At 30.6% G+C, this 12,727-nt stretch overlaps 2 protein-coding genes across 2 annotated transcripts; one reads left to right on the top strand and one right to left on the bottom strand.

Annotated features, from left to right (window-relative positions):
- The first annotated feature begins 1,211 nt into the window (after positions 1–1,211).
- Slh (sec1 family domain containing Slh) lies at positions 1,212–5,371 on the top strand. The gene is given in 11 exon segments (NM_001312456.1): positions 1,212–1,289; positions 1,369–1,528; positions 1,645–1,946; positions 2,233–2,322; positions 2,744–3,002; positions 3,186–3,344; positions 3,619–3,794; positions 3,902–4,172; positions 4,417–4,546; positions 4,845–5,045; positions 5,240–5,371. Coding segments are annotated over 11 exon segments (1,890 nt in total). The 5' UTR covers positions 1,212–1,261; the 3' UTR covers positions 5,354–5,371.
- A 3,701-nt stretch (positions 5,372–9,072) lies between these two features.
- LOC106127412 (calcium/calmodulin-dependent protein kinase type 1) lies at positions 9,073–12,424 on the bottom strand. The gene is made up of 2 exons (XM_013325493.1): positions 11,391–12,424; positions 9,073–10,659 (listed from the first exon to the last, which is right to left on the bottom strand). Exons 1-2 carry the CDS (start codon positions 12,260–12,262, stop codon positions 10,452–10,454), a joined length of 1,080 nt encoding a protein of 359 aa, XP_013180947.1. The 5' UTR covers positions 12,263–12,424; the 3' UTR covers positions 9,073–10,451.
- Between the last annotated feature and the right edge of the window lie 303 nt (positions 12,425–12,727).

Raw genomic sequence — 12,727 nt, 5'->3', positions numbered from 1 at the left:
TTTTTTTGTATATTATAAGGTGGTATACGAGCAACTTTATTTTTCAGTCCTGAAGACTGGCTTTTTCAATTCAATAACAACGTGGAATAAAATAACTCAACAGAACACATGTTTTTTACAAACAAAAATTATTTTAATCTATGTAACTAATATGTGTGTCTGTATGTAATATCTAGAAACACATTTGGAAAATAAGATGCTTTGCTTATAATGAAAATACCATTGTAAAAATTTCTGTCTATTTGTATGTCTTTGCTAAACGGCTGGACCGACTTTAACCGTACTTTTGCTAATGTGTGCGGGAGTCGGTAGTTATTTGTAAGTTTCTCGTTAGCGATTTTCATAGCGTGATTAACAAAACATATATTACGTAAGAATACGTAAAAATTGTTTGATTTTACAATTTCTATAAAAAAAACCTTTATTGAAGATCCATAGTAATAGAAATTGCAGCGCAAATGAAATTGAACTGATTTTTCTATCTAGTTGCAAGCGCTGACTGAACAAAAGGGAGTTGCAATCAGCATTAAGCTTTACAACATTGTACTTAACAGAATGCAAGTAATCACTCTGTTCTTATTTTTATTTGTGTACGTTTACAAAAACATAGTTGTTTCGTCAAACCATACTCAGATACTTTTTATTGTGTTCTTCATCTCAATAACATTATTAAAACTATCATAAACAAAATTTAAAGTTTTTTATATTATAATGATACCACGAATGAACAATGTCCCGCCAGCTCCTAAGCCAAATAAGTATCTGATCTGATCTGGTATATAATGGTTCTTCTTCAGACTGGCCGTGGTCAATAATATAATATGCTTAATGAAGATCAATTACAACAAAACATTTACTGTGGCAGTGCTGTCTACATTTTAATTACCTACAAAAGCTTGAAATGTGTCGAATGGATATTGGATATTATTATGGTGCCTTAACGAGGGAAACTGTAAAACTCACTGTTTAATATTTCACATCTGATAAATATAAAAAAATCTGTTTGGAAAAACCGCATATTACTTTTTTGGTCTGTACTGTACCAAAAGGCTTGTATCAAAGTATGCGAACCAGAAACAAAGCCGACGTGTCTTTTCACCGACGTTTTAAATGTCAAAGTGACGTTTAATACCAATACTGATTGAGAAAATAATAAAAATTTAAATGAAAATCATTAAATTAATTTATTTATAGTAAGCTGTATGGAGTACTAAATTAATATATGACTTAATATTCATAGTAATTTACTGTGTTAGACAAAATGTCCACTCTACGAGAACGGCAATTAAGTAAATGAAATATTTATTTCATTAATATGTGAAGATATAATGTGATTCTTATTAATTTAAATATTTTCCTTGCACACAGATGCTTTAAAGCAAATGCTTAACTTGAACCAGCCGTTGACAAAAGCTGTTGCGACAGAACCTACTTGGAAAGTATTGATTTATGACAGGGTTGGTCAAGATATTATTTCACCTTTAATTTCCATAAAAGAACTTAGGGAATTGGGAGTAACACTGCATGTGTAAGTACCTTTAACATTTATGATTATGTTATAAGATTCAACAGAATTTCAATGAATTGAATAAAACATTGGTGTTTTCACTTTACACACTATCAAAAATCAATTGTCATTTGCAGTCAACTACATTCAGATAGAGACCCCATACCAGAAGTACCAGCTGTTTACTTCTGTTCACCATCAGAAGAAAATCTCGGTAGAATTTGCCAAGATCTTGATAATGGAATCTATGATCAGTATCATCTGAACTTCATATCACCAATAACAAGGCAAAAACTAGAAGATCTTGCTGCTTCAGCCATACAATCTAATGCAGCACTGAGCATTCATAAAGTTTATGACCAATATCTCAATTATATATGCTTAGAAGATGATTTATTTATTATGAAACACCAACAATCTGATCCTTTATCTTATTATGGTAAGCTTGAAATAAATAAATTCATTTAGAAATATTTATTGATAATCATGTTTTACTTAATCTTTTAAGACATTTAATGTATAATGTTTTGAGATATAAATGTAAATGTAATCAACCTGCCCTTATCCCTTTGGAGGGTTGGTACAGTACATACTACTCCTCCATACAACTCTATCAGCTATCATATTTGAATTAAACCCCGTACTTACGCATATCCTCCTTCACAAAATACATCTATCCAGTTTTATGTTTGTGGGTTTAAAGATTTTACAATTTTATTTTCTAGCAATTAACAAAGGAGATACAAAAGATTCAGAAATGGAGGCAATTATGGATGATATTGTAGAAAGTCTTTTTTCAGTATTTGTCACTTTGGGTAAGTCTTTTCATTAAACTTAACATCTTTTTGCTGTTTATCTAACAAAATGAGTTTTTAGTATCATGTAATGCTCAAATAGGAGAAAGGCTTGAAAACAACATGAATCCTCTTGAAGAGCCTAAAATAAGATTGTGTATTTATTTTCTGAGTTAAAAAATTAATTTAATTACAATTTACCTGAATTTAAATAGGACATTTTTAGAATTTGCTAATTAATTGGTACAAAAAATACAAATTATTTTAGGTTTGCCCCTCAATCTAAAACCTCACCACATAGCACCATTTCACTAAATAAAAAGTTGCTAAAACTTTACATCATGATTAAAAGACAAATCCTGACTATTTTTAAATAAATAGTATTTCCAATGTTGTATATATGAAATAATTATTTAAACACAGATTTTATTTTTCCTTGCAGGTAATGTCCCCATCATAAGATGCAGTAAAGCAAATGCGGCTGAAATGGTAGCAAAGAAATTAGACAAGAAGCTGAGAGAGAATCTATGGGATGCCAGAAATAACCTTTTTCATGGCAACACTGGCCAGACTGGTTCATTCAGCTTTACACGGCCAATGCTCATTTTATTGGACAGAAATCTAGATATGGCGACACCATTGCATCACACTTGGACGTACCAAGCTCTAGCTCATGATGTGTTGGATTTATCATTAAACAGGTTAGACATATTATACAGGGTGTTGTGTATGTTATGTACAAAATAATATTTCTTGATTGTTGTGACATCATCATATTGTTGTTGTACACATTTTCTTACAACTGTATACAATTGTTATTTTTATTTTATTTTCTTGCGACTGTACCACATAAAATGTACAAACCTGCATAACCTTTTCTACAGGGCAGTGGTACCAGAAAGTTCTGGAAGTGCAATACCAGGTCAAATGTCTAAGACTCGGATATGTGACCTTGATTCCAAAGATCCGTTATGGTCTGAACACAAAGGCAGCCCCTTTCCGACTGTAGCTGAGGCTATACAAGAAGATTTAGATAAATACAGGTTAGTTGGGTGTTTTCTAATCTTTTTCTTGAAGTCTTCTTATAACTATTATTAAGTAGTTCAAATAAATATTAACTTATTTCAGTAATTGTTTGTCATTATTTTAGTTTCATAACACCATTGCTTTTTTGCCTAAACTGTTTACATACCCATATTTAGTTTTGGGTTAATACATACATGACTTTCAAACAAGTAGGCTATTATTTATATTACAGTAAGTACCAATGAACTGTTTAATATGTTTTTCTATGTCCTTTTCATTTTATCTCTGCAGGAGTTCAGAGGCTGAAGTGAAGAAATTAAAGAGTTCAATGGGTTTAGACGCTGAGAGTGACTTGGCGCTCAGTCTGGTCAGTGATAACACACAGCGGCTAACCAGTGCAGTCAACTCTCTGCCGCAGCTCATGGAGAAGAAACGGCTTATTGATATGCATACTACTATTGCTACAGGTAGGTCTTTTTGTCGAAAATATGTCTCAGTTTTTCAATATAAGAGGGATAAATTCTTAAATACACAGTAAAATTTACCAGTCTATTAACCCGAGCTTTGTTCACAGCAATACTGAATGCGATTAAATCCCGTCGCTTGGATTCCTTCTTCGAATTAGAAGAGAAGATAATGAGTAAGAGTAGTGGGGTGGAGAATAAGGCGGTGATGGACCTGATCAGTGACGTGAGCGCTGGTACCGCGGAAGACAAGATGAGACTCTTCATCATATACTACCTGTGTTCACCACAGATCACTGATGATGAGTACAAGAAGTTTGAAGCGGCTTTACTAGCGGCCAATTGCGATATACAGCCAATGTCTTATATGAAGAGATGGAAGTTAGTATAAATTTTATAATAATGATGCTGTACTTATGTAAGGACTATGTTCTACCTAAATTGTCATGATTTAAATAAAATATTTCAATGTTGATTTTAAGAAAATCCTGTTTAGTAGAGTTCGGATAAGCAAAAAAAAATTTCGCTCAAAACACGACACATTACGACTTTATACATGTCTTATAATATCTCTAATGTGTAAAAAAGTTCTGTTTAATCAAAATCGCGTTTTAATTGTGTGCAGAGGTTTTACAAAGATGTCTAGTCAGTATGAGGGCGGCGGTACGAAGACGGTCTCCATGTTCTCCAAGCTGGTGTCGCAGGGATCCTCCTTCGTCATGGAAGGTGTTAAAAATCTGGTCGTCAAGAAACACGTGAGTTTTGTTTACGAAATGACACTAGAGAGGGGTTAATACCATTTAGAATTTTCTAAGAAAAGTATGTCACAAAGTGAATATTAAAAAAAAGTTCTTTGAAAGTTCTGAAAAAGTTCTTCATACAGACGTGCAAAATTAGACAGAAGACTTACAGACTAATACAGCTATGAACGATTGTCGGTTAACCTTTTGACCGCCAAACCAACTTTTAACGCTCGGCACTAAGTTGGTCGATAAATTTCATAGAGATCGTTTATCAATATAAACAGTTAACCTTTCACTTTTTTGTGTACAGAAATTGCCAGTGAGTCGCACTGTGGAGGCGGCGCTGTGCGGTGAGGGCTCGGAGTTGGCGTGGATGGATCCGCGGGCCGCGCGCACTGATGCCGCGGCGCGTGCAAGGGCCGCCAAACATCCGCCGCCCACAGACGCCGTCGTCTTCCTCGTCGGTGGAGGCAACTACATCGAGTACCACAATCTCCTCGACTTTGCTAAAGTAATATAATACTTAGAAATATAACGGCTCTTAACTATTTTTCTTAATTTAGTATTACAGCAAGGATTCATTCCTCATTTTTCATGTTTATAACTTATTTGTAAAGTGAACAGGCGAGTAAATGCCATTGCTAGAAATATCCAAATTGTTTTAATTTTTCTTATTTTCTACTGTAGTGAATTTTCTTGTTACAGCAACAAGCGAGTAGCGGCACACCTAGAAAGTTAATATACGGAGCGACGACTTTACCGAACGCATCTCAATTCCTGAAGCAACTGTCTCTCTTGGGCGAGGAGATACAGACATAAACATTCCTGGTGTATTGGTTATTTAATTGTAATATAATTTAATATATTATATGTATAATCTCAATTATTTGTTTTATTATTCTTCAAACTATGTATTTATGTGTGTCTTTCATTTTGACGTTAACTGACTTGACAGATTTGAAGTGTTTGACAGGATGGAAACAGTTGGTCGGGTAAAATAAAACAAAAGATATCATCAACAAGTTGGCATTTTATTTACAATGACATTGAAAATAGAGCTAACATCTAATATCTACCAATAAATTTTGATTGTTTAGAACAAGAAGTATAAAATCTAGATCACAAGATTATTATTTCAGTAACATACAGATCTTGAACCCGTCCGCAACATGCATGTATAGTTCCCGTCGAGTCACCAAAGATGTAATACGTACAGAAAACCAATTTACAACCCAAACATATTTAAAAAGTGATACCAGTGACAAATAATTAAAAATAATCCATGGTAAAAATTTAAATATCTCTTAAACTATTGTGCTCAGTTATAAACTTAAGTTTTCTGTTTGAAACACATACTAAATAACCATCGAAAAATATTTACTTTATTAAGTGACACTAAAGATACAATTGAAAAACATACTGCTACAAGTGCACAATAATATGAGCTCCAACTCGATGACGTCACAGCTGTACAGTATACAAAAGAGGTCTTACAACCTTATACAATGATTATAGCAAAGCTTTGCTGGCTGAAAAGAGGTGAGAAGCGAGGACATCACATTCCTTGCGGGTCTCATATTATTGCGCACTTTTATCTGAACTGACAAGGAACTTCCACTGTAGCTTAGCACTGCATAAAGATACTCAATTTTATAGTAGAAAGATAAAACATTATATGTACTTAACGTACGAGAATCTTATGTTAAATGTCAAAATATTATCACTGATCATGATATGGTTTGGCACAATGGTGAAACAGATCGCGGGCGCTTAAAGGGTTAAGTGTAAGAGAGCAATAATGATTGTGTAAGTACTAATATTAAGCAAAAGCTAAGTCTAAAATTGTATTAAATCTTTACAAACCTTTGTCTCATATGAATAGGAATTATAATATGGTTTGTTACATAAAAAAAAATTGTTATTAAATCATTTTTTTCTATTATTCTGTAAAACACTAACTTATTTTTTTATCTACAGTTATTAAAAAGTAAATTCAAATTAATTATAGAAAAACATAGAGCTGTCAGGACTCTTAAATAAAATCGAAATAGCGTTGTTCTTAATTTTATTTTTGAGGGCGTAATTACATATTATCCCTTAACAATTAATTTCTCTTTATCACACTCCTTTGAGCTCAACCCGATCACCAAAAGTATTAAATATTTCAACTATTTAAAATCAGATCGTAATTAAAAAAATATTAGTATCTTAGAAAATAAAACCTGTATCATAAAGATTATTAAGTAACTTGAGTAAGAGAGACAGTTTGATGACCGACTGCCAGTATTAAAATTGTTAATTAGAAATGTTAATATTAAGTAAGGGAATACATATTTCTTAAGTATATTTTAATCTTTATCAGATAATATGGCAACAATTAGTTCGGCCAATTATCAAAGCACATTTTTAATAGCATTTTAACATACATTGAATATATCACATATGTAATGTAGAATTATTACAACAATTGTGCGAAAAAAAACCTTCTTAAAACAATTTTTTTGTAAATTTTCCAATAAACATTTCGAAGATTTAAATTAAAAAGCAATTTTTTTATTTTGTTTTTAATTTTATGAAGCTACTTAGTGACAATCATTATATTTTAAGTAAATATAATAAACACAAAAAGCAGACCAGATAGATTAGATGGTATACAGGGAAATCCTAATTTCATTTTTAATGGCACAGTCAAGTCAGCATTGGCAAAAAAAAATCTTATCTATAACTTAATCTAGAATAACTATGATAATTATAATCTTTCCAAATAAAAAAAATTAATGCTTAAAACATAAGAAATTAGACATATAAATCTATAGCTCTATATTAGCTTATTTTGTATACAATATAATCTTAAGGCAGTACCTAAAAACTGAAATAAAAAAATGCAATATTTTAAACATAAGAAAATATAATTTTATATAATGATCATAATGCAGTTAAAATAATAAAAAAATCAAATAACAATATTAGAATCTCGTTTCGTATTTGCAAATTTCTAATAAGCTTTTTTCAACACATACAATTATTGTTGGAAGATTTTTTATATTTTAGACTTTTATGATTTTTCTTTCAGCATCATAAATATTTAAAATACCAATATTAAAAATAAATTCTAAATTAAACAAGTAGAAAAATAATGTTAGTTTTTTAAACCAGATCTTACAAGAATGAGCATAAGGAATTTTGTCAAATATAGACATAAAAAAATCAAATGGAATGTTACATATTTTTATCATAACTTCGTTTTTGAGAATTCCAAAAAAATTGTGTAAGATATAATCCATTGTGACACAAAAAATGAGTTTGCGAACCAAACTTTCAGAAGTAACATGGCTAAAATGTTTCGATTTCCGTCACGAATATATTAAAAAATTTATGTTAATTTGGTTTTATTTTCCAATCAACTTGATTTCCATTATCAATTAAAACCTATAGAAGAGAGAAAATGTAATAAACATATAAATCAAAAATAATTTATACAAGAAATAAGACTAGAGAAAATAATTTGAGATTTTCTTTCGGGGACATATAGTGCCACCTCCATTATTTCATTTGCTTGCAAAAAACATTTAAAAAATAATTATAAATCGATTTTCAATATTTTTTATCCAGATCTTATAAATTCTCGATTTTGTTTCTGGCACATTTGAAGTATTTATAATATGATAAATTTATAAAACAATTCAATGCAATTATTACTTTAAAGTCAACTTCTATACTGCGTCATGTACCCTTTAAGTGATGGCTTGTAAGATGGACGGAAAATATTTTTTATAAACACATTGTAAAGATGTTGATGTTTGATGTGGAATGTTCCATTATTATGGAATCTGATCAATTCATTAAAACAATGGCAAAGAATTGATGACTAAATGCATTATTTTTAAATTTCATTTTTAACTGTTATGAATAGATAGCCTACAATAAAAAAAACTGGAATGTAAAATAATAATTTATCACAATACTAAATATAAGAAAGTCAAATATTATGGTATTAAAGATTAGATTTTTTAACTTGCATGCTTTTAGAATTATGTGTAAAAACAAATATTACAAATTAGAATTAAATGTGACATGAAAAGTTACAATGTAGAGGTTAAGTGAGACGCAGTATATTAAATTGTCATGGTCAAGCAACACATACATTTTTTAATCTTTTTTTAGAAGTGACTATTTTTTTTACTGTTAAACTATTGAAAACAGATACGTCATGATTGTCATCATATCTCTTAAAATAATATAGGCTTAGTGGTTTTTCGAAACTTAAACCCTTTTAATTTCGATGAGTATCGATTTTTCCTTTTTTTGCTTATATCATGAGGTGGCAAACGAGCGAGCGGCCACCAGAAATCGCTGAAATTGCGAAGTGACCGTTGCCCATAGACATATGCAATTGCATATGCGTTGCCTACCTTTAATCGATACTCTGCCGAAAGCCCTATTCTAAAATTGCCAGCATAAAGATTAAATATAGGTTCATGTTTGCAATGAATCTTAAATTTTTGAATTTAAGTTTTAAGGAAAATATTCAGTAGGCCCACAAAAATATTTAATTGTTTATGATTATAGTTAAAAATATTAATTTTCCAAGTGCTATTGGATAATTAAAATGTGATATAGTTTTATGTAATTCCTTTGAAATAGAAGATAAATGAGTTTAAAGATAGGAAGGAATCAGCATTAAAACTATGCAGTATATATTTTAGCCTATAGTTATATATGTTTTTATTTACTCTAAAGTTAAACATAGCATATTTCGCATAAAATTTTAAACTCTTATATATTAATGAAGATTATACTCGAATATAATGGTATACAATATACATAGAATAGATAGGAAGTTATACTAATTTATTAAAATTCATCGTAATAACAATGCAAGCATTTTAGTTTTTATCCATACAAAGTTATTAACCACCCACAACAATGAATTATATATGTAAATATTTGAACAGATTTACTGTGTGAAAGACATATTTTTTTGCAATAATTTGACTTGTATTTAGAATGTTCAAAGTTAATATAGAAAATAGTTAATCAGTTTTCCAATTTACATATACTACTGATCACAATCCTAATAAGCCAATATTTACTTATTAGTAATTATTAATATTTATATCATTTATTAAAATGTAGATCTTTATGTCATGTAACACTTGTTAAAATAAACTACACAATTTTATTAATAAGACTTTGAAATTGTTAACAATCTACCAATGCTTAAGATTTTAATATAATGGGGTTTGTATCATATAATATGTAATTATTAAATATACAATGTCATGACACTGCTTATTCTCAGATATATATTTAAGATAGAGAAAGAAATGAGATTCCGAGTAAAGAAAACCTTTTTAGATATGAACATATTGTTGTTCAATTTTCTTTTGTTGTAAACATAGTCAAATGATACTTGGTAAAACAAACAAGTTATGTTAGAATCATTAAAGTCATAGTTTATCTCAATAGACCTTTATCAACTCAGCGGCATTGATTAATTATACGTAAGTAAAAACAGATCTTGGAGCAATTTGAAGACAATATTCTACTAGAAGATTATTTTTCATTTGAAGTCTAATTAAAGGTCATTATGTGACTAGCCTTATCTGAAAAAATCTTCATTGAATTCAATCAATATCTACTATTTTACTTAAAATATTTTTTTTATAACAATGCAAAAATCATGTCACAATGATACAAGGCAATGACACAATTTTAAAGTCAGCTAGCAATCACTTCAGAAGCAATGAACTTCAATTAAAGTAAATCGGCCAATTAACTATGCAACGAACGCGCGCAGTCGAAAGTTATAACGAATTTGTGTCATGTAGAAGAAATAAAGATATTTTAAGTACATTACCAAGCTAGTTTCCAAGCAAATATTCAATTCATCAATCTCCATGTTGCGATAAGTCAGTTATTGTTTGGGTTGTTGGTTGGCATTACGACTCGAGCTGCTGCTACTGAGGATCATCTTCTGCATCTGTCGGATGACTGTGGTGGCATGGTACGCTTGTTTCCAGCGAGACTTGGCAAAGTTCTTCTTGAGTTGTTCAGATACAGTACCATGGATATTCTTGTTACTAGCAGCATTACCAGAGATCCATGGGTGAGCCAATGCTTGCCTGTAATGGATTTTAGAAAAATTAATAAATTATTGGACAATTTATAGGGTTCAAAATAGGCACAAATGTTGAATCTACTCTAATAAGCAAAATCTGCTATATTATTCCATTAAGACAATCTGTAAAGTTGGTAAACCTGTCTCATACTATGCTTCGCAAAGATGACCTTTGGTTTTTTAAGCAAATATTAAAGTAATACTCTAATAGCAATGAAGGTTAAAAATGACTAAAGTACTTAAAAATGTATTTGGTGTGATTTAAGCTTGTTTACCTTACATCAAAAATGTAAAGAATTATGCTGATTGTGATGTCTTAGAATGTACAGATATGTTATACAGAATACCATCTATAAATAAAAGTTTTCTAAGTTGTATGTATCATTGAAACCCGGCTTGTATTTCAAGGCAGTATTAGTATTATTTTTATGCAAATATTAGATAACATGTATTTATAGCCTAATCTTATTTACTTCTAACTAAAAAGTTTAGTTGCCAGTAGTATTTGTTATAGGCTTCTTTCCTTAGAATAATAGCTAAGCTTTTTTCTTATACAACATCCACACGGCCAGTTGTATGAGATTTATATTTGTTCTTTATTTTATTCATGCTACAATTGGGATTATTTGTAATGTGTTTAATAAGGTTAAGTTCAATATCTGCTTTTGTATATATAAGTATACCTGGCACTTTATAAAAGTGATCAATATGACAAAAATTTAATTAGATACTCACTTGCAAGTGTATCTTTTTTCCACGTCCACACACATCAAATGCCTTATGAAGTCTTTAGCAGATTCACTAATATCATCCCAATAAGGTGAATCAAACTCGAAATCGCCCTTCAATATCTGAGCAAACAAATTTGCATCATTCTCATCATAAAATGGAGGGTATCCACAAAGCAATATGTATGATATTACTCCTATACTCCACACATCAACAGCTTTACCATATGGCTTTTGTGCCAAAACCTCTGGTGCTACATATCCCGGAGTCCCACATGCTGTAGCCATTATTCCTGAATCCTCAATTTTTGATAAACCAAAATCACTTATCATGATTTTACTTTCTTCATCAGCACTATAATATAGAAGATTCTCTGGCTTTAGATCTCTATGTACGACTCCTTGAGAATGCATATAATCAACAGCCTCCAAAACCTGTCTTATAAGATTGGAAGCATCTTTTTCGGTGTATGAACCTTTTTCAACGATTCTATCAAACAATTCTCCGCCGGTTACTAACTCCATGACCAAATAAACTTTATTCTTGTCCTCATAAGTCTCTAACAGCTGGACAATGTTAGGATGAGAAAACATCTTTTTCTCTCCGCCTTCAACTTTCGATTGTTCACTAAATCTTTTCAGAACACGTATCTCATTCTCCAAGGAATCTTCTTTTCCTTTTAAGGCCTTTTTGTCTATAATTTTACACGCGAACATCTGTCCATTTTCTTTGCTCTCTATTAAGCGTACTTCAGAAAAGGCACCTGTGCCTAAAAGATCCTTAACTATATATTTATCTTCAATGGATGGCTGTTTTTCGTTTTCACGACCATCTTTTTTTGATTTTCTACCAAAATCCTTTTTACCAAAAAGAGGCATATTTAAGCCTCGCACCTCACAGATTCAATTTGATTTTGAACTAATATCTATACGAATACGTAGCTATATCGATAAAGGTTTACACATAGTCAAGTCAGAGTTCACATTCCGCACCAGCACACCCAGGTCTTAAGATAAAGTACAGTACACACGACACGACGTAAAACGTAAAATGTCAATTTGAATGATTGGTGATTGGTGTAAGAATCGAGATGCAATAAATATCGATACCTAACTTTGATTGAGATACGATTAAAATATCAAAGACTATAAAGGTAATGAAACTAAAAACTTAACCAGAAATCAGAGCTTGAAAAATAAATGAAAATGAAAAACTCATAAACTAAAATAGTAAAAATCAATCAAAAATTACATGAAAATTAAGATCTTTTAAGTAACTTTTAATGTTTTATTGAATTTACGATTTAAAGACAATCGATTCCATTTTGTATCGGACTAAATAAG

The sequence above is a fragment of the Papilio xuthus genome, unplaced genomic scaffold, assembly GCF_000836235.2.
Source record: "Papilio xuthus unplaced genomic scaffold, Pxut_1.1 DF828952.1, whole genome shotgun sequence".
Taxonomy (NCBI): Eukaryota; Metazoa; Arthropoda; class Insecta; order Lepidoptera; family Papilionidae; genus Papilio; species Papilio xuthus.
Note: the sequence above shows the minus strand (reverse complement) of the source record. Positions and strands in the feature narration are given on the sequence as shown.